This window comes from Pongo pygmaeus, chromosome 9, assembly GCF_028885625.2.
Source record: "Pongo pygmaeus isolate AG05252 chromosome 9, NHGRI_mPonPyg2-v2.0_pri, whole genome shotgun sequence".
NCBI classification, from domain to species: domain Eukaryota; kingdom Metazoa; phylum Chordata; class Mammalia; order Primates; family Hominidae; genus Pongo; species Pongo pygmaeus.
The window spans coordinates 126,764,937-126,788,314 of NC_072382.2; the positions used below are offsets into that span (position 1 = coordinate 126,764,937).

At 36.5% G+C, this 23,378-nt stretch overlaps 1 protein-coding gene across 27 annotated transcripts in view; it reads left to right on the top strand.

The window, feature by feature from the left end:
• CCDC15 (coiled-coil domain containing 15) overlaps positions 1-23,378 on the top strand; it is a 95,362-nt gene that overhangs the window by 58,744 nt on the left and 13,240 nt on the right. For 2 of the 27 annotated variants that reach the window (XM_063671557.1, XM_063671554.1), the window contains one exon: positions 611-910. The exons of 24 other annotated variants lie outside the window; for them this stretch is intronic. In XM_063671557.1, coding sequence (XP_063527627.1) covers positions 611-776 — 166 coding nt within the window. In that variant the 3' untranslated portion in view covers positions 777-910. Of the gene's footprint in view, positions 1-610; positions 911-2,272; positions 4,159-23,378 lie in introns of those variants that run through there. One more of the 27 variants, XM_063671553.1, reaches the window with a different exon arrangement.

A 23,378-nucleotide genomic window follows, 5' to 3' on the forward strand; every position in this document is an offset into this window, starting at 1 on the left:
TGGGGAGAACTGACATCTTCACAATATTGAGTCTTTCTATCCATGACCATAGATTATCTCTCCATTGTATTTAGTTGTCTTTTGATTTCTTTCTTCAGTGTTTTGTAGTTTTTGCTCATATAGATCTTATATATTTTTTGTTAGACTTATACCTAAGTCTTTCATTTTGGAAATACATATAAATGGTATTGTGTATTTAATTTTAAACTCCACCTGTTCATTGCTGGTATATAGGAAAGTGGTTGACTTTTGTATATTAAACTTGTATCCTTCAACCCTGCTGTAATCACTTAGTTCCAGTAGCTTGTTCAGTGACATTTTTGTTATTATATGATCATGTCACCAATGAACAAAGATAGTTTTATTTCTTCTTTCCCAATCTGTATGCCTTTTATTTCCTTTCGTTGCCTTATTTCATTAGCAAAGACTTTCAGTATGATGTTAATGAGAGGGTACGTCTTTGCCTTGTTTCTTATCCTAGCAGGTAAACTTACAGTTTCTTACCATCAAATATGATGTTAGCTGTACATTTTTTGTAGATGCGCTTTATCAGGTTGAAGAAGTTCTTCTCCATCAGTTGCATTTCTTTTTCTTTTTTTTTTTGAGACAGAGTCTCGCTCCGTTGCCAGGCTGGAGTGCAATGGCGTGATCTCGGCTCACTGCAACCTTCGCCTCCCTGCTTCAAGCGATTCTCCTGCCTCAGGCTCTTGAGCAGCTGGGACTACAGGCTATGGGTTTTTACTATGCCCCTTAGAGCTCAACCCCAGTTGTCTTGACAAACTTCATTGTACCTACTGACTTCTAAACAATGCATAAAAATTTATAATGGGCCGGGCTGGGTGCGGACATGATTTCATTCTTTTATATGGTTGCGTAGTATTCCATGGTGTATACATACCACATTTTCTTTATCCAGTTCACCATTGATGGGCACCTAGGTTGATTCTGTGTCTTTGCTGTTGTGAATAGCGGTGCGATGAAATATGAATGCATGTGCCTTTTTGGTAGAAGGATTCATTGTACCAAATTATGGGATTACTGGGTCAAATGGTAGTTCTAAGTTCTTTGAAAAATCTCCAAACTGCTTTCCACAGTGGCTGAACTAATTTACATTTCCATCAACAATGAATAAGCATTCCCTTTTCTCTGCAGCCTTGCAATTATCTGTTATTTTTTGACTTTTTAGTAATATCTGTTTTGACTGATGTTAGATGGTATCTCATCGTGGTTTTGATTTGCATTTCTCTGATGATTAATGATGTGGAACATTTTTTCATGTTTATTGGCCACTTGTATGTCTTCTTTTGAGAAGTATTTGTTCATGTCTTTTGCCCAGTTTTTAATGGGGTTGTTTTTTGCTTTGCTTGGTTTTTTTTTTTTTTTTTTTTTTTTAAGATGGAGTCTTACTCTGTCCAGTGGCACATTCTCAGCTCACTGCAATGTCTGCCTCCAAGATTCAAGTGATTCTTGTGCCTGTCTCCTGAGTAGCTGGGACTACAGGCGTGTACCACCATGCCCAGCTAATTTTTGTATTTTTAGTAGAGACAGGGTTTCACCATGTGGGCCAGGCTGGTCTCGAACTCCTGACCTCAGGTGATCCACTTGCCTTGGCCTCCTAATTTGGGGGAATTACAGGCGTGAGCCACCACGCCTGGCCAAATTGCTTAAATTCCTTGTAGATACTGGATATCAGACCTTTGTCAGGTGCATAGTTTGTAAATATCTTCTACCATTCTGTAGGTTGTCTGTTTATGCACTTGATAGTTTCTCTTGCTGTGAGGAAGCTCTTTAGTTTGAGTCCCATTTATCAATTTTTGCTTTTGTTGCAATTGCTTTTGAGGATTTAGTCATAAATTTCTTGCCAAAGCTGATGTCCAGAATGGTACTTCCTGGGTTTTCTTCTAGGATTTTCATAGTTTGAGGTCTTACATTTAAATCTTTAATCCATCTTGAGTTAATGTTTGTGTATAGTAAAGGTAGGGGTCCAGTTTCATTCTTCTGCATTTGCCTAGCCAGTTATCCCAGCACCATTTATTGAATAAGGAGTCCTTTCCCTAATGGGTAGTCATTGGACCTAAAAGTTTCCTAGTTCCTTTTCAATGCTATTTCATCTTAATGAAAAAAAAAAAACCTTTTAATTAGTAATCCATTTCTTTTCTTGTATTACTAACAAGTTTTCCTTCATCTTAATGGGCAACTGTTTCTGTAATAGAAGTATTATTATTATTATTATTATTATTTTTTAAGATGGAGTTTCACTCTTGTCTCCCAGGCTGGAGTGCAATGGCACGATCTCGTCTCACCGCAACCTCCGCCTCCAGAGTTCAAGCGATTCTCCTGCCTCAGCCTCCCAAGTAGCTGGGACCACAGGCGTGTGCCACCACGCCCGGCTAATTTTTGTATTTTTAGTAGAGACGGGGTTTCACCATCTTGGCCAGGCTGATCTCGAACTCCTGACCTCGTGATCCACCCGCCTTGGCCTCCCAAAGTGCTGGGATTACAGGCGTGAGCCACCATGCCCGGCCGAAGTATTCTTTATTTAGAAGAATTCATTTAAAAAAACAATGACTGCTGGTGTAGTAGCCATGTCAAAGGAAATATTTATTGGATTATTTTAAGTGCTTTCACATGTATTTTCATTTATTTATAGTTTATTCATGGGATAACTGATTTAAGCCTGCCTCTAATATTTGCAGGATTGGGCTCATGTACAAATACAAATTTATGTACCTTACATCTAAGTATTTTAATGTCATAAGCTGAGCTAAAAAACTGTTAAATGACATATATTCTATTGTCCTACCTTGACAAATATGATTTCATAGTGACTAGGAGATCGGACTCAAATTTGTAATTCTTTATTCTTGAACTCCTCTGAGTTACATGCAGGAACATGAGTGGAGAGTCAGCCTCCAGTCCACCCCCTTTCTATTCTTACTCATACCTCTATTTTATACTTGAAGAATTTTGGATACATGCTATGGTTCAACTCAGCCCAGATATCCAAGTTCTAGGTACATGCCCTGTAAGTAGTCACCCCTTAATGTCCCATTGAGCCTAGATGCGCACGAGAGGTGCAGCCTGCTCTGAGGAAGACAAAGGTGGGGAACAGAACTGTGTATACCCTAAAAACGGCCTTGGAAAGTTTGAGTAAAGAATTCCAGAGGCCTGGGTACCTGGAGCAGAGTATAGATGGTCAGTCATAGGCTTCAGGTGCGTACCTTCCCCTAGTCGCTTAGTCTCTGAAGACTATGGGAAGAGATATGGACAGGCCAAAGTGGGACTATTAAAAATGTGGGTCTCATGATAAGGGCTCCCCTCTTATCCAGGTCTAAGAGTGTCTGCATTTATTCAGAAAACATTTATTTTTTATCTTCCATATCATAGGCACTGTCCTAGGCTCAGATGATGCAAAGATAAATAAAATTCATTCCTTTTCTTGAAGAACTCATAATCTAAGTTGGGGAGGGAGGATGAGAAACAAACATATTCAAATAAGTAATATAATTAGTGCAGTTGCCGAGATAGGTACAGAGTCCATGTGAGCACAGAAGAAGGGATTAACGATTTTACCTGGAGAGTTAGAGAAAATATTACACTTCAGTTGGGTTTGGGTGGATAAATATGTGTTTTGCAGGGAAGGGGATAAGGATGGTGAGTTAGGAAAACATATATAAATAGAATCAAGGTGGGAGGAAATAATAGTAGTATTCATGCAGAATTTTTATAATTCACAAGGGCTTTCATATATTATCTAGTTTAGTACTTTTCAACAACAAAGCAAACATTTATTGAAAACTTACTACATGCCAGGGACTGTTCTATATGCTGAGAATATAAAACTAGAATATATGACAGGATAGTACATATTTACAAATGGACTTAAGTGTGAATGTATCCCTTATGAACTTTGTAAACTTAAGGCAAGTAACTTCACCTCTGAGCCTCAGTATCCTTAATTATATAATGGAGATTATAATATTGATCTTCTAGTTTGTTGATAGCATTAAATGGAGAAATGTATGTAAAGTACTTAACATTGTATCTGACATTTAATAAGATCTCAATAAAAAGTACCTGTTACTACCATGATGATGGTAGTGGTGGTGGTGGTGGTAGTGATGATGATTAAGATTAATAGGATGAGCACCGAGAGAGGACAGACAATAGGAGAAAAAGAGATAAAAAATAATTACAATGCTTGAAGTGAGGCAGGGATAGTCTAGGGAGGTCAAGAAATGCTTTATAGATGAGTTAATACTCAAGCTACATCTTAAAGGATGAATTGAAGTTTGCCAGATGGTGAAGGAGCTTAGTATGAAGCATAAGGTATGTCTGGGAAATAAAATAAAAATTTGGGATGGCTAAACCCCAAGTGAAGTGAAGTGGCAGAGAATCTATAACGAAGTTGTTGAAAGATTTTAAGGCAAAAGTCCTGTAATCTCACTAGAATCTTATAAAGATCAGTCTGGCAGCTGCATATAGAATAATCTAAAAAAGAAAACTAAGGCAGAGTCCAGTTAAGAAGTTATTATAGTAGTTGTGGAGGATGATGAGGGTACTGGGAACAGAGTGACATATTTAATAATATTTAAGAAGTAGAATCCATAGATTTTGATGACCAAATTCTTAGTCTTGATAGGTTTGGTATTGAGAGAGGGGTCAAGGGTAGTTTCTAACTTTCTTCTTAGATAATTGAATGAATGGTTAGTACCATTAACGTATATAGGGAATGTTCAAAGAACAGATTTTTCAGGAAGCTAGTGAGTTCAGTTTGTGACCATCAGCTTCAGGAGCATGTGAAATATTAAGGGAGGTCTGATTTATATGCATGTGAAAATAACTAAAGTTCTGGGAACAATAGGAACTAAGTATTTCTTAAGGAGTTTTCAAAATATGTTTCAGCATGACATTGGATAAGGTACAGGGCTACTGCTGGGTGACAGAGAAACAAGCAGAGCTTTTGGTGGTCTTAAGGAGCTGCAGTAACAAAATTGGAGACTCAAGGGTCTCAAACATTTGATCAGTTTTCTCCTCAAGACATTTGCCAAAGTCTAAGAAAACATGAAGGCTAAATGGAAAATGAGTGGAAAAGAAACTAAGAATCTATTAGTCTGTGATGACCAGGAGATGTAGAGTTCAGGACCCACTGGGTTGGGGGAGGGGAGAAAGGGCCCAATGTACATATCAGGCTTTCAGTTGAGTTAGGGAGAGCATACACTAAGAGCGTGGTCTAACTAGCGTAGAATAAACCTTACCTAAATTACAAAGCAGCCTTGATTCTGCTGATGTCTGGACCAGATTAAGATGATGAACTGTGTACTTTCTGCCTAGCTGAGAAAAGTGTGAACTTTCTTTGGTTATGGATAACATCATTTAGAGCCTCTAAAAAAATTAAAACAATATTCAGTATTCAATCAAAAGTTTCTAAGTACATACTTAGAAGTAGATGTCCAAAAGCCAAGAGAAATAAAAGACAACAGAAGCAGACTCAGGTGACACAAGATACTAGTATTAGTAGACTTTAAAATAATTGATTAATGTGCTCAGGTAACTAGAGGAAGAGATGGAGAAAATGGATGAAAATATGGAGAATTTCACCAAAGAACTGAAATCTATAAAATAGAATCAAATAGAAAAATATTATCTTAAAATAAGAACTCAACTATATACACAATGAGGTACCACTTCAGACTCACTAGAGTAGCTTAAGGAGGCAAAGGCAACAAACTTAACAGTACCAGATGGTGGCAAGGATGTAGAACAGCTGTAACTCATTTATTAGTATCATATGTAGAAAAGAGCACAACCACTTTGGAAAACTGTTTAATATCTTATACAGTTAAACATAGACTTACTATATGACCCAACCAATTTATGCCTAGAAATTTAAGAAAAGTGGAAACATTTATAAAAACACTGAATCGTGACAGAATATATTCCTTTCAAGTGCCCATAGAACATTTTCCAAAGTTGATCTTACTTTGGGTTATTTTTCAGAGTATGTTCTGTAACTTTAGTGATATTACACTAGAAATCAATAAGCAGTATATTTCTAAAGGATCACGGATCAAAGAAAAAATTATAATGGCAAATTGTCAGATTCACCAAAGTTGAAATGAAGGAAAAAATGTTAAGGGCAGCCAGAGAGAAAGGTCGGGTTACCATCAAAGGGAAGCCCATCAGACTAACAGCGGATCTCTCGGCAGAAACCCTGCAAGCCAGAAGAGAGTGGGGGCCAATATTCAACATTCTTAAAGAAAAGAATTTTCAACCCAGAATTTCATATCCTGCCAAACTAAGCTTCATAAGTGAAGGAGAAATAAAATACTTTACAGACAAGCAAATGCTGAGAGATTTTGTCACCACCAGGCCTGCCCTAAAAGAGCTCCTGAAGGAAGCACTAAACATGGAAAGGAACAACCGGTACCAGCCACTGCAAAATCATACCGAAATGTAAAGAACATCGAGACTAGGAAGAGACTGCATCAACTAACGAGCAAAATATCCAGCTAACATCATAATGACAGGATCAAATTCACACATAACAATATTAACTTTAAATGTAAATGGACTAAATGCTCCAATTAAAAGACACAGACTGGCAAACTGGATAAAGACTCAAGATCCATCAGTGTGCTGTATTCAGGAAACCCATCTCACGTGCAGAGACACACATAGGCTCAAAATAAAAGGATGGAGGAAGATCTACCAAGCAAATGGAAAACAAAAAAAGGCAGGGGTTGCAATCCTAGTCTCTGATAAAACAGACTTTAAACCAACAAAGATCAAAAGAGACAAAGAAGGCCATTACATAATGGTAAAGGGATTAATTCAACAAGAAGAGCTAACTATCCTAAATATATATGCACCCAATACAGGAGCACCCAGATTCATAAAGCAAGTCCTGAGTGACCTACAAAGAGACTTAGACTCCCACACATTAATAATGGGAGACTTTAACACCCCACTATCAACATTAGACAGATCAACGAGACAGAAAGTCAACAAGGATACCCAGGAATTGAACTCAGCTCTGCACCAAGCGGACCTAATAGACATCTACAGAACTCTCCACCCCAAATCAACAGAATATACATTTTTTTCAGCACCACACCACACCTATTCCAAAATTGACCATATACTTGGAAGTAAAGCTCTCCTCAATAAATGTAAAAGAACAGAAATTGTAACAAACTGTCTCTCAGATCACAGTGCAATCAAGCTAGAACTCAGGATGAAGAATCTCACTCAAAACCGCTCAACTACGTGGAAACTGAACAACCTGCTCCTGAATGACTACTGGGTACATAACGAAATGAAGGCAGAAATAAAGATGTTCTTTGAAACCAACGAGAACCAAGACACAACATACCAGAATCTCTGGGATGCATTCAAAGCAGTGTGTAGAGGGAAATTTATAGCACTAAATGCCCACAAGAGAAAGCAGGAAAGATCCAAAATTGACACCCTAACATCACAATTAAAAGAACTAGAAAAGCAAGAGCAAACACATTCAAAAGCTAGCAGAAGGCAAGAAATAACTAAAATCAGAGCAGAACTGAAGGAAATAGAGACACAAAAAACCCTTCAAAAAATCAATGAATCCAGGAGCTGGTTTTTTGAAAGGATCAACAAAATTGATAGACCGCTAGCAAGATTAATAAAGAAAAAAAGAGAGAAGAATCAAATAGATGCAATAAAAAATGATAAAGGGGATATCACCACCGATCCCACAGAAATACAAACTACCATCAGAGAATATTACAAACACCTCTATGCAAATAAACTAGAAAATCTAGAAGAAATGGATAAATTCCTCAACACATACACCCTCCCAAGACTAAACCAGGAAGAAGTTGAATCTCTGAATAGACCAATAACAGGAGCTGAAATTGTGGCAATAATCAATAGCTTACCAACCAAAAAAAGTCCAGGACCAGATGGGTTCACGGCCGAATTCTACCGGAGGTACAAGGAGGAGCTGGTACCATTCCTTCTGAAACTATTCCAATCAATAGAAAAAGAGGGAATCCTCCCTAACTCATTTTATGAGGCCAGCATCATCCTGATACCAAAGCCTGGCAGAGATACAACAAAAAAAGAGAATTTTAGACCAATATCCTTGATGAACATTGATGCAAAAATCCTCAATAAAATACTGGCAAACAGAATCCAGCAGCACATCAAAAAGCTTATCCACCATGATCAAGTGGGCTTCATCCCTGGGATGCAAGGCTGGTTCAATATACGCAGATCAATAAATGTAATCCAGCATATAAACAGAACCAAAGACAAAAACCACATGATTATCTCAATAGATGCAGAAAAGGCCTTTGACAAAATTCAACAACACTTCATGCTAAAAACTCTCAATAAATTAGGAATTGATGGGACGTATCTCAAAATAATAAGAGCTGTTTATGACAAACCCACAGCCAATATCATACTGAATGGGCAAAAACTGGAAGCATTCCCTTTCAAAACTGGCACAAGACAGGGATGCCCTCTCTCACCACTTCTATTCAACATAGTGTTGGAAGTTCTGGCCAGGGCAATTAGGCAGGAGAAGGAAATCAAGGGTATTCAATTAGGAAAAGAGGAAGTCAAATTGTCCCTGTTTGCAGATGACATGATAGTATATCTAGAAAACCCCATTGTCTCAGCCCAAAATCTCCCTAAGCTGATAAGCAACTTCAGCAAGTCTCAGGATACAAAATCAATGTACAAAAATCACAAGCATTCTTATACATCAATAACAGACAGAGAGCCAAATCATGAGTGAACTCCCATTCACAATTGCTTCAAAGAGAATAAAATACCTAGGAATCCAACTTACAAGGGATGTGAAAGACCTCTTCAAGGAGAACTACAAACCACTGCTCAAGGAAATAAAAGAGGATACAAACAAATGGAAGAACATTCCATGCTCATGGGTAGGAAGAATCAATATCATGAAAATGGCCATCCTTCCCAAGGTAATTTACAGATTCAATGCCATCCCCATCAAGCTACCAATGACTTTCTTCAGAGAATTGGAAAAAACTACTTTAAAGTTCATATGGAACCAAAAAAGAGCCCGCATCGCCAAGTCAATCCTAAGCCAAAAGAACAAAGCTGGAGGCATCACACTACCTGACTTCAAACTATACTACAAGGCTACAGTAACCAAAACCTCATGGTACTGGTACCAAAACAGAGATATAGATCAATGGAACAGAACAGAGCCGTCAGAAATAATGCCACATATCTACAAGTATCTGATCTTTGACAAACCTGACAAAAACAAGCAATGGGGAAAGGATTCCCTATTTAATAAATGCTGCTGGGAAAACTGGCTAGCCATATGTAGAAAGCTGAAACTGGATCCCTTCCTTACACCTTATACAAAAATCAATTCAAGATGGATTAAAGACTTAAATGTTAGACCTAAAACCATAAAAACCCTAGAAGAAAACCTAGGCATTACCATTCAGGACATAGGCATGGGCAAGGACTTCATGTCTAAAACACCAAAAGCAATGGCAACAAAAGCCAAAATTGACAAATGGGATCTAGTTAAACTCAAGAGCTTCTGCACAGCAAAAGAAACTACCATCAGAGTGAACAGGCAACCTACAAAATGGGAGAAAATTTTCGCAACCTACTCATCTGACAAAGGGCTAATATCCAGAATCTACAATGAACTCCAACAAATTTACAAGAAAAAAACAAACAACCCCATCAAAAAGTGGGCGAAGGACATGAACAGACACTTCTCAAAAGAAGACATTTATGCAGCCAAAAAACACATGAAAAAATGCTCACCATCACTGGCCATCAGAGAAATGCAAATCAAAACCACAATGAGATACCATCTCACACCAGTTAGAATGGCAATCATTAAAAAGTCAGGAAACAACAGGTGCTGGAGAGGATGTGGAGAAATAGGAACACTTTTACACTGTTGGTGGGACTGTAAACTAGTTCAACCCTTGTGGAAGTCAGTGTGGCGATTCCTCAGGGATCTAGAACTAGAAATTCCATTCGACCCAGCCATCCCATTACTGGGTATATACCCAAAGGTCTATAGATCATGCTGCTATAAAGACACATGCACACGTATGTTTATTGCGGCATTATTCACAATAGCAAAGACTTGGAACCAACCCAAATGTCCAACAACGATAGACTGGATTAAGAAAATGTGGCACATATACACCATGGAATACTATGCAGCCATAAAAAATGATGAGTTCACGTCCTTTGTAGGGACATGGATGAAATTGGAAATCATCATTCTCAGTAAACTATCGCAAGAACAAAAAACCAAACACCGCATATTCTCACTCATAGGTGGGAATTGAACAATGAGAACACATGGACACAGGAAGGGGAACATCACACTCTGGGGACTGTTGTGGGGTGGGTGGAGGGGGGAGGGATAGCATTGGGAGATATACCTAATGCTAGATGACGAGTTGGTGGGTGCAGCGCACCAGCATGGCACATGTATACATATGTAACTTACCTGCACATTGTGCACATGTACCATAAAACCTAAAGTATAATAATAATAAAAAAAAAAAGAAAAAAAAAAAAAAAAGGAAATACTTTTGAGAGAATGATAATGAAGATAAATCATATTAAAACTTTTTAGATGTCACTGAAGCAGTCCTTAAAGGGAATGTCAGAGCCTTGATTACAATTAATATAAAATTAAAAAGGCTACAGATCAATGTTTTAACCTTCCATCTTAAGCTTGGGGAAAACTGCAAATTACATCAGAAAAAAAGAAGCCATAGGAATAAGTGCAGAAATCAGTGAAATATAAAAAAAATGTATAATGGAGGAAATCAAAGACAAAAGTTGGATCTTTTAAAAATTTTGTTTTGCCAAAGATATATCACTTTTACTAATCAGTAAAAAGAAAAAACACAATTTACCAATATTAGGAATAGAAAAGGAACCATTACTACAGAGCCTACAGACATTAAATCACAGTAAGAGAACATTATAAGCAACTTTACATTTTAAAAATTTGAAAATTTTAATAAAATAAACTCCTATGGGGATAAAACAACTAAAATGGACACAAGAAGAAATTGAATATTTGAGTAATCCCATATCACTGAAAGAAATAAAACCAGTTATTAAAAATCCTGAAAGAAAAATCCAGTTTCAGATTCAAGCTCATATATCTTCACTGGGGAATTCTTTTTAAACGTGTAAGGGAAAAAATAACATAAAGTTTTACATAAATTCTTCCAGAGAATGGAAAGTGGAATATTTCTCGAATAAAGCATAACCTTAATACCAGCCTGACGGGGACATTACAAGAAAGCAGCATTACAGACTAATTTTTCTTGTGAGCATAAACGAAAAAAGCCTCAAGTGAAATATTGGCACAATGATCTTTGAGGGGCGCTGCTGCAGGCCCCTGTGCTTGCAGCTTCTGCTTGAGCCTCCACCTCTAGCCCCCAGGCAGCTTCTTAACCACCCCTGAACTTCTCCCAAGCTATGGACCAAATGGAAAGAAAGCTTTTTGCAACAACAGCAATCATACAATGAATAACATACTGAAATAAAATATTCCAAGATGTTAAAGAATTGTCTTTGGATGATGAAGCATTTTTTCCTATCTTTCCTCTATTTCTTAATTTCTCAAATATTTTATCACTAGTTTGTTTGACATTGGAAGACTAAGCAGTATCTGCATGGTTGAGGGCCCCTTGCTGCTGAATATCCTGTTTATTGTGCATAAGAGGGTACACGGACTCCTGAAATATTTATGTGGCATCCCACTAGTGAAAATAGGTTTCCTGTGAGGTGTTTAATATTCCCTTTGCATAAGTTTTTTTCCTCACATGCTTTTTTCCCCCTTGAAATATAATACTGTTCTAAAAGCGACCTGACAAAAACTGTTGCAATAAAAAAGTATGTGGATTGGGGTTGGGATGCTTGGAAAAAAAAATCTTTATCAAGTTGTCTAGTGTGACTTTTAAGCAGAATTCTCTTTAAATATTTCAAAGACCTTTTCTATTTTTAATGTTCTTTAGAGCTGTAGTATAACAATTTCAGCATCTAAGCATGTTGACGCTCAGTTCAGGAAGTTCACTCTCTCACCTAGGCCAGATTTGTCTTATGATAGCCTGATCTTTTAGCTGTAATTGTGATCTGATCTGCATCAAAAGGTCTTTTCAGTTCTGTATTGCCCATATGTAAGCATTTTACAGGCTAGCAGGTAAAAGTCAAAATGGAAATTTCGTTCAGTTCATTTGACTGAAGCCAACACACCCCTGCTGTGGGTGTTTTATGTCTAACCTAAGTCTTCTCATGACATGCCTACCACATGGCACAGTCAGTGGGAAACTTTTCTTTAGCAATACTACTCACCTTCTTTGAAAGCTTTTCTGCTAAAGGCTTTTTGTTTTATTGCCATTTCCTACTGGATAATCTTTTTCTTCTTGTGTTTATACTCTTGACCTCAGAAAAAATATGAAGGACTGATTGCTTTACAGATGGTATCAGAAGACTTAATCTTGTATTGATAATTGGCAAATAATTAAAAATTAATTTTGCCTTTTACTTATTGAAGAAACTAAATCATTTATGCCTTCTTTGCATGGAAGTTACATGATTTAACTTGAAGACAAAACCACCTTAGCAGCATTCTAAAATAATCATACATCTGTTTTATAAACAGTAATTGATAACTACTTTACCTCACTCAGTTGTTATAAGAATAAAATGAATGGTTTCATTCATTGATTTAGCAGCTATTTATTGAGCATCTGTTAATTGGTAGAGATGATGCTAGACATAGGGTATGCAAGAAATGAAAAGACATGGTCCCTATCTTCAAGGATCTAGCTAGATAAGTTTGACTAACCAATGGGGAAGCAGATAAATACAGTCATGCACCACATAAAGATGTTTTGGTTAGTGATGGACTGCACATACACTGTTGGTCCCATAAGATTATAGTGGAGCTGAAAAATTCCTATTACCTAGTGATGTAGCCATTGTAGTGCATTCCTCATGTGTTTGTGGTGATGCTTATGTAAACAAACCTACTGTGCTTCCAGTTGTGTAAAAGTATAGCACATACAGTTATGTACAATGCATAATGGTTGATGACGATAATGAACACCTATGTTACTGGTTTATATATTTACTATACTATTCTAAAAGAAAAGTTAACTGTAAAACAGCCTCAGCCAGGTCCTTCAGGAGCTATTCCAGAAGAAGGCATTATCATAGGAGAATACAACTCCATGAGTGTTATTGCCTCTGAAAACTGTCCAGTGGGATAGGATGTGGTGGCAGAAGACAATAATATTGATGATCCTGACCCTGTGTAGGCCTAGGCTAACATGTATTTATGTCTTAGTTTTTAACAAAATAGTTTAAAAAGTTTAAAAAAATTTAATAGAAAAAGCATATAGGACAAGGATACAAAGAAAGAAAATATTTTTTTACAGCTATACAACATGCTTGTGTTTTAAGCTAAGAGTTATTATAAAAGAGTCAAGTAAAAAAATTCAGTTTATAAAGTTAAAAAGTTAGACCTAAAACCATAAAAACCCTAGAAGAAAACCTAGGCATTACCATTCAGGACATAGGCATGGGCAAGGACTTCATGTCTAAAACACCAAAAGCAATGGCAACAAAAGCCAAAATTGACAAATGGGATCTAATTAAACTAAAGAGCTTCTGCACAGCAAAAGAAACTACCATCAGAGTGAACAGGCAACCTACAAAATGGGAGAAAATTTTCGCAACCTACTCATCTGACAAAGGGCTAATATCCAGAATCTACAATGAACTCCAACAAATTTATAAGAAAAAAACAAACAACCCCATCAAAAAGTGGGCGAAGGACATGAACAGACACTTCTCAAAAAAAGACATTTATGCAGCCAAAAAACACATGAAAAAATGCTCACCATCACTGGCCATCAGAGAAATGCAAATCAAAACCACAATGAGATACCATCTCACACCAGTTAGAATGGCAATCATTAAAAAGTCAGGAAACAACAGGTGCTGGAGAGGATGTGGAGAAATAGGAACACTTTTACACTGTTGGTGGGACTGTAAACTAATTCAACCCTTGAGGAAGTCAGTGTGGCGATTCCTCAGGGATCTAGAACTAGAAATTCCATTCGACCCAGCCATCCCATTACTGGGTATATACCCAAAGGACTATGAATCATGCTGCTATAAAGACACATGCACACGTATGTTTATTGCGGCATTATTCACAATAGCAAAGACTTGGAACCAACCCAAATGTCCAACAATGATAGACTGGATTAAGAAAATGTGGCACATATACACCATGGAATACTATGCAGCCATAAAAAATGATGAGTTCACGTCCTTTGTAGGGACATGGATGAAATTGGAAATCATCATTCTCAGTAAACTATCGCAAGAACAAAAAACCAAACACCGCATATTCTCACTCATAGGTGGGAATTGAACAATGAGAACACATGGACACAGGAAGGGGAACATCACACTCTGGGGACTGTTGTGGGGTGGGGGGAGGGGGGAGGGATAGCACTGGGAGATATACCTAATGCTAGATGACGAGTTGGTGGGTGCAGCGCACCAGCATGGCACATGTATACATATGTAACTTACCTGCACATTGCGCACATGTACCATAAAACCTAAAGTTTAATAATAATAAATAATAATAAAAGAAGAAAAAAAAAATAAATAAAGTTAAAAAGTTACAGTAAGTTGAGGTTAATTTATTATTGAAGAAAGAAAATTAATTTTTGTAACTTTAGTCTAAGTGCACAGTGTTTATAAAGTCTACAGTAGTGTATCATAATGACTAGACCTTCACATTTACTCACTGCTCGCTCAGTGACTCACCCAAAGCGTCTTCCAGTCCTGCATGCTCCATTCATAGTGAGTGCCTGATTTAAGTACAGTGTTTTTATCTTTTATACTGTATTTTTGCTGTACTTTTTCTATGTTTAGATACACAAACACTTACCGTTGTGTTATAGTTGCCTACAGGATCCAGTCCAGTAATGTGCTGTACAGGTTTGTAGCCAAGGAGCAATAAGGCTATACCATATAGCCTGATTGTGTCTAGGCTATACCGTCTAGGTTTGTGGAAGGACACTGTATGATGTTTTCATGACAAAGATGCATTTTTTAAAGAATGTATCTCCATAATCAGGTGACACATGACTGGAAATAGGTCATTATAATACCATATATTTAGTATTACAAGACAATACAGCACGTGGTTAAGAACACGGGGAGATATGTTTCCAAGTCCCAGCTCTGCTACCTACCGGCTGTGTGACTTTGAGAGTTACTTCTGTAATCCTCAGTTTCCTCTATGTACAATAAGGATAATAATGATATATACCTCATAAAGTTCCTGCAAGGATTAAATGAGGTAACATGTAAATGTGCTTAGTACAGAATCATAAATATAGTATGTGCTCAATAAAGGTTAGCTGCTGCTTATCATTAGAAGGAAAAAAGTACAAGAATATGTGGTAGCACAGAGACTGTTTTAAAGCCAAAGTTGGGGATATGGGGTGGCAGAAGGAAAGGGAGAACTTCCTGAGCTGAGTTTTGAAGGATTTGTGGGAATAATATAAGACAAGATGGGAATTGGAGAGGGGAAAGCCTGGATGAGAATTCCAGGCAAAAGGAATAGCACTGCAAAAGCAGATCTTCATGAAATAATGTGACACCTCTGAATTTGATGTGATTGGAGCTAAAGGAATAGCAATAGGTGAGCCTTAAGAAATAAGGAAAGAAATGATTGTAAAGACCTTAGTATGTCATGAGAAAAAAATTTGACTTTATCTTGAAAACAGTTAGGGAGCTCAGTGGCATCATGGGGATGAGATGAAATGATTGTTAGGAGGTTGTTGAAATAATATGTAGAGAGAAGAGAGGTGAAATTAATTTTTTAAAAGATCGTTATATATTAAGTCCTAATTGAGTGTCAAGCACTTTGCATAGATTATCTCCTCTTAATGGGTACAGTAATCCTGCAAGGTAGCAGTAACTAGCGTTCACTGAGTGCTTACAATGTGCTAGGCGTAGTGTTGAGTGCTTTAGAGGCACTAGGTTATTTGCTTGTTTCAGTAACCTTTTAAGGTAGATTTTATTACTCATTTCATTTTACAGATGAGAAAATGAGCCCTAGAGAGCTTAGGTAATTTGCCTAGGATTAAGGGTACATTTAGCAAGTGGCAGAACTGGGATTCAACCCCAGATTTATTTGACTTTATCACCTAACGTCCTTGAAGTTTATAACATGGCCTGCCACATAAGACAAGGCCAGGGAGGCAAAGAGGAGGAGGTAGTTTTAAGAGTGGTTAAGAGACTTGATAGGATTTTGTTAGAGAAGAATTCAAGGATAACTCCCAGATTTATGGCTTAGGCCACTGGGTACATGTTGTACTATAAAACAGATTTGCCAGAAAGGTGGTAGAGGTGACGAGGATTAGTTTAGTTTGGAGCATATTGGGCTTGAAGTGCTAAAAGGAAATCCAAGTAGAGAGTACCAATAGGAAGTGTTAAATTATTCTTATTAGTGATTTCTCTCTTTTTTGATACATTATATTTGTACATATTAGTGGGGTACATGTGAAATTTTGTTACATACATAGGATACATAATCAAATCAGGGTATTTGTCATTTCTATGTGGGGGGTACATTTCAAGTCTTCTAGCTGTTTTGAAAGATACAATACATTGTTGCTAACTATAGCCATCCTACTCTGCTATGAAACATTAGAATTTATGCCATTTGAAGTCATAAGGAAGAATACTGTCAGAATCATGGAACTGGGAGGCAAGAGAAAGGTTGAACAGAAAAAACAGGAACAGCAGGAAAAAAGTTAGATTTCTAAATTAGATCTTAATTCTGTTATATCAAAGAGGCAGATTTCTTCCACCTCCTTGAGTAGTTATTTTTCCAGCAGGGCACCTCTTTCACTCCTGAAGTAAATAAGCTTGTTTCTTAATCTTGGAAGCAGAAATCCTTTTATTTGAAAGTATTGGTGTTGGCAGATTTCTGTGATTGCTTTGGAAATAGTCCTTGCTTTTGGTTCTAGGTCTCTATTTTAACTTTGTGATGGATTAGTGCTGTGGCATTATATGAAAGATGACTAACAAGAGTTTTTAAGTTGTTGAAATTGTAAGAAAATATATTTTAAATCCAGTTTCCCTGTGATATCACCTTATTTTCAGAATTCTCTTTGAAATGTAAATATTGACATTTTTTAGTTGTGCAAACACCCAATATAGCATGTTTATAAACCTCTTTGCAGTCTTTTATATTGTTAACCTCTCTTTTACTGAAAGCCTGATGCTGGTTTCAGAATACCTTTTGGCATAGCCAGAGAATCACTATAATTGTATTCACACCATTGCTCTGGGAGAAACAGATAAATTGACATATTGATTTCTGACCTAGTCTAGTTTCTATTGTGTATCAACTAAAACATGTATTTACAATACAGGCTTTGAAGACATTGGAGAAGAATAGAAACTTGTTTATAGAATAATTGTTTTTTAAATCAATTTTTAAATTTAGCACTATCATTTTTTATTTTATGATCCCTTCTTAAGCTACTATATGGCAGCTGTTCTTAACCTGTGAATCTGACCAAAGCTGTGGATTTTTTTTCCTGGGAGAATACCTGTGAGACATCAAGTAGAGATGTCAAATTGGCAGGTAGATAAATAGGCTTGAATTTCAGGGGAATGATCTATGGTGGTGCTATAGCTTTGTGAGTTATAGATGGTAGTGTATAGTAACTGAAGCAGAGGGCATACATAAAATCACCTGGGGGGGAAGGTACTGAGTAAGAAAAGGAGAAGGCCTAAAATTGAGCTTTGAGGAACACCTAGTGTAGAGCAGATGGGCTTGCAAAGAAGACAGAGAAGACAGAGAAGCTTTGAGGAACACCTAGTGTAGAGCAGATAGGCTTGCAAAGAAGAGAAGGATGGTCTAAAGAAGTATACGAGGAAATTCAGGGAATGTATTGTGTCACAGAAGCTGAGGAACAGAAAAGTTTCAGGAAGGAGGGAGTGGTTAGCAATATTAAATGTGTCTGAGAGGGCAAGTAAAATTAGGACTGAAAAATGTTCCATCAGTGTTTCTCAACCTTTTCTTCATTATTGTTCCCCTATTGAACCTTTTTAGACATTTTTTCTAACTGCCCCCCCAAAATAATTTTAATACACAGATATAACTGTTTATGTACTGTGATTTTTTGGAGAGCCACAAATTACTATAATATCTAAGGGGTTTTTGCCTCCTTGGGGACAGTATTGTACCTAATAAAAATGCATGTACTGGATGGATTAAATGACCTATAGGTCACTAGTTGTTTTGGTGGAGTGATGGATCTTAAGGCCATATTGGAGCAGATGAAGAAGTGAGGAAATAGAGACAGAAAATCTACTCACTCTTGAGATGTTTGTGAAGAGAGGAATATCTGTGAGGAGAGGAATAGCTACCAGGAGAGGGATGGGGCTGACTCCATCATTTCTAGTAACCATTCTGTTACCAAGACCTATGGTGTTGACACTTGAAAAACAGTGCTGACGTGTTCCCTTAGCCCTTAGTTTACTGGTATAGAGAATAATTCATATAGAAAATTATACCAGTAACTAAGCTTTTCTGTCATCATTGACTTGGCTCTGTTTAAATTCCATCATTGAAAACTTCAATTTGATTCATTATTTACAGGAAAATCTTTTATCATTTACTTTTTTTTACAAGGTTGGGAGTTACCGAACTTAACAAATATGAATGTCTTCAAAACGCTTACTTTTCTTTACTGGCTTTCATTGGAATAAGATCTCTAGATATGCAGATCCCTAGCCAAGAGCGCCTGTGATCTTAGGCTCATCTTTTAACTTTTGTATTCTTAATAGTTTTCTTTCATTCTCTAACTTATTTCACACATGATCTTTTAAGAGAGCAAGATGACATATATTTTAAAGTCAAGTGTGATATGTGTATATGCCTGTTTTGGCCTTTTTCTATATTACCTTCCTCACATTCCTAGTATACTCCTCTATATGCCTTTAAATCTTTATCTTCACTCGTATAAAAGCATCTCCGTCTGCCCAAGCTGCAATAATATTTTTCACTTCTCCCCATTACAACTTTATGTTGTTTTGTGTTTGAAGCATACCATAAAAATGATGTTTATGTCCTGTACTCAATTTAGATTTACAGCTGTAGCTCAGGAAAGACTGGTAAATATGGGAGAATAGTTGTAAGAAAATCTTTGTTTAAAGTGGCTTTGTCACTTTGCTAGAGATGGCCAGTGATTAGCTGTCAGAATCTGGACAGACTTGATTTCCCAAATACCACCTCTTGTGTGTTTTTCCAATGCCTGATCTTTCAGCCTTTGTAGGATGTCTTCCTGGTTTTTAACTTATACCTGTGTTAATCTAACAAAATGGAAGGCTATAATTCCCCTGGAGTCAATAGCCTGCCACAAATGGATCGAAGCCCAGAATTTTCACCAGCACATGCTTTATTGAAGAAGTATGAGTATGAACTGGCCTCACACTGCTGTTCAGAAAACAATAGCTCATTTGTTTCAAAGTAATTTTTAGCAATTGGCCTCATCAGGCCAATTCTAGTGTAGAACTCAGTTATGAGTTCTAGTCTTGAGTCAGTCATATTTCTTAACAAAAGTTCTTTACATACATTTTTGATGATTTTCTCACTGAACTGCTTATTTCCTCTCTACATGTTAGTAGGGATTTTTAAATAGGTATACTTGATGTACAATAAACTGTACATATTTAAAGGATTTGATAAGTTTTGATGAATTTCTGTTTTTTAGTTGTTCTTTTATGGAGTGTGCTTTTGATGACTTATTTAACAAGTCTTTGCCTAACCCAAGGTCACAAAGATTTTCTTCTGTTTTCTTCTAGAAAGATTATAATTTTAAGTTTTACATTTACTCTGTGATCCAGTTTGAGTTAATTGTCATGTATGGTGTGAGGCTTATTTTTTTGTATGTGGATACCCATTTGTTGAAAAGGCTATATTTTCTTCATTGCATTGCCTTTCTGTGTTTGTCACAAATCACTTGTCCAACAAACAATAAAAGAGAAGATTGATAAGTTGGACTTCATCAAAATTAAAAACTATCAGGAAAATGAACAGACAGCTACAGAATGGGAGAAAATATTTATAAATCATATATCTGATAAGGGACTTATATCCAGAATATATAAATAACTCTTACAACTCAATAGTAAAAAGACACTTAATCCAATTTAAAAGTGGACAAGGATTTAAATTAACATTTCTCCCAGGAAAATATACAAGTGGCTAATAAGCACATGAAAAGATGCTCAAATCATAGTTACTTGGGAAATGCAAATCAAAACCATGAAATACCAGCTCATACTCACTAGATTGGCTATAGTTTAAAAAAAGACAGATAAAAGCAAGTTTTGGTGAGTATGTGGAGAAATTAGAATCCCCAAATGTTCCTGGTGAGGAATGTAAATGGTACAGCCACTTTGGAAACTCACACCCTAAATGTCCAATAGCTGATGAATGGAAACATAACGTGTGGCATATCTGTACAAAGGAATGTGGGCAATAAAAATGAAAGAAGTATGGCTATAATGTGGATAGACTTTGAAACTCTTCTGCCAAATGAAAAGCCAATCCAAAAATACCACATATTGCATGATCTCATTTATATAAAATGTCTAAACTAGGATATAGAGATAGAAAAATTAGTGGTTGCTAGGGCTAGAGGTGAGAGGGTGGGAGTGACTGCTAATAAGTATAAGGTTTCTTTATGGCATAATAAAAATGTTCTCAAATCACATTATGGTGGTGGGGAAATTTATGATATGAAAATTGTATCTCAACATTAAAAATGAGTCATTCATATATATGTGTGTTTATATATACATACATACGTTCATCTCTATATATGCATGTATTCCCAGCTTTCTCTTCTTCCATGGATATATTTGTCTATCTTTATGTTAATACTATGAGGTTCTGATTAGTCTGGTTCTATAGTAAAGCTTGAAATCAGATAGTCTTAACCCTCCAATTTTTGTTTTCAGAGTTGTCTTGACTATTCTAGGCCCTTTGCATTTTTGTGTGAATTTAAAAATTAGTGTTTCAGTTTCTACAAATAGCATTTTTAGATTTTGATTGGGATTATGTTCAATCTAGAAATAATTTGGGAAAATTTAGAATTGAAATCTTAGCAATATTGAGTCTGCTGACCCACTAACATTTATATAGCCCTTCTTTAATTTTTCTCAGCAGTATGTTGTAGTTTTCAGTGCATGGGTCTCGTGTCTTTGTCAAATTTATCCCCAAGTATTTTATATTTTCAGTGCTATTATAAATGGTGCTGTTTTTTAAATTCCTGTTTCTGATTGTTGCTAATGTATCGAAATGCACAGTTGATTTTTGGATATGGATCCTGTTCCCTGCAACCTTACTATAGACTCACTTACTCATTCTACTGGGTTTTTTACTTGGTGATCATGTTGTCTTCAAATAAACACAGTTGTACTTCTTTCTTTAAATCTGGATGTCTTTTATTTCTTTTGCTTGCCAGATTGCACTGGCTAAGAATCTGCAGTACAATGTTGAATAGAAGTGATGAGAATGGATAATTCCTGATCTTAGAAAGCATTTAGTTCTTTGCCATTAAGTATGATGTTAGCTTTAAGTTTTTCGTACATGCCCTTTATCAGACTGAGAAAGTGTTCTCTTCCTAGTTTCTTGAGAATTTTTTTTTATCAAGAATGGATGGTGGATTCTGTCAAATTCATATATATTATTTATTTATTCTTTAAATTTTATTTCAATAGCTGTTGGGGAACAGATGGTTTTTGGTTACATGGATAAGTTCTTTAGTGATGATTTCTGAGATTTTGGTGCACCCGTCACCCGAGCAGTGTACACTGTACCCAATATGTAGTCTTTTATTTCTCACCCCTTCCCACTCTTCCCCCAAAGCCCCAGAAGTCCATTCTATTATTCTTACGCCTTTGCATCCTCATAGCTTAGCTCCCACTTGTAAGTGAGAACATACAATATTTGGTTTTCCATTCCTGAGTTACTTCACTTAGAATAATAGCCTCCAACTCCATCCAAGTTGCTGCAAAGGCCGTTATTTTATTTGATTTTATGGCTGAGTAGTATTCCATGGTGTATATATACACCACATTTTCTTTATCCACTCATTGGTTGATGGACATTTATGTTGGTTCCATATTTTTGCAGTTGTGAATTGTGCTTCTGTAAATACGCGTGTACCTGTGTCTTTTTCATATAATGACTTCTTTTCCTTTGAGTAGGTACCCAGTAGTGGGATTGCTGGATGGAATTGCATTTCTACTTTTAGTTCTTTAAGGAATCTTCATGCTGTTTTCCATAGTGGTTGTACTAGTTTACATTCCCACTAGCAGTGTAAGTGTTCCCTTTTCTTCACATCCATGCCAACATCTATTTTTTTTTATTTTTAACTTATGGCCATTCTTGCAGGAGTAAGGTGATATCTCATTGTGGTTTTAATATGCATTTCCCTGATAAGTAATGATGTTGAGCATTTTTTCATATGTTTGTTGGCTGTTTGAATATCTTCTTTTGAGAATTTCAAATTCATGTCCTTTGCCCGCTTTTTGATGGGATTATTTGTTTTTTTTCTCACTGATTTGAGTTATTTGTAGATTCTGGATATTAGTCCTTTGTTGGATGCACAGTTTGCAATTATTTTTTCCCACTCTGTGGGTTGTCTGTTTGCTCTGCTGATTATTTCTTTTGCCATGTAGAATCTTTTTAGTTTAATTAGGTACCATTTTTTTGTTGTTGTTGTTGCATTTACTTTTGGGTTCTTAGCCATGAATTCTTTGCCTAAGCCAATGTCTAGAACAGTTTTTTTGATGTTATCTTTTAAAATTTTTATAGTTTCAGGTCTTAGGTTTAAGTCTTTGATCCATCTTGAGTTGATTTTTGTATAATGTGAGAGATGAGGATCCAGTTTTATTCTTCTACATGTGGCTTGCCAGTTATTCCAACGCAATTTACTGAATAGGGTGTTCTTACCCTACCTTATGTTTTTGTATGCTTTGTTGAACTTCAGTTGGCTGTATGTATTTGACTTTATTTCTAGGTTCTCTATTGTGTTCCATTGGTCTATGTGCCTGAACTATGTATGTACTACAGGTACTAAGTATGTACCCATACTATGCTGCTTTGGTAACTATAGCCTTGTAGTATAGTTTGAAGTTGGATAATGTGATGCCTCCAGGTTTGTTCTCTTTTCTTAGTATTGCTTTGGCTATGTGGGCTCTTTTTTTGTTTTCATATGGATGTTAGCATTGTTTTT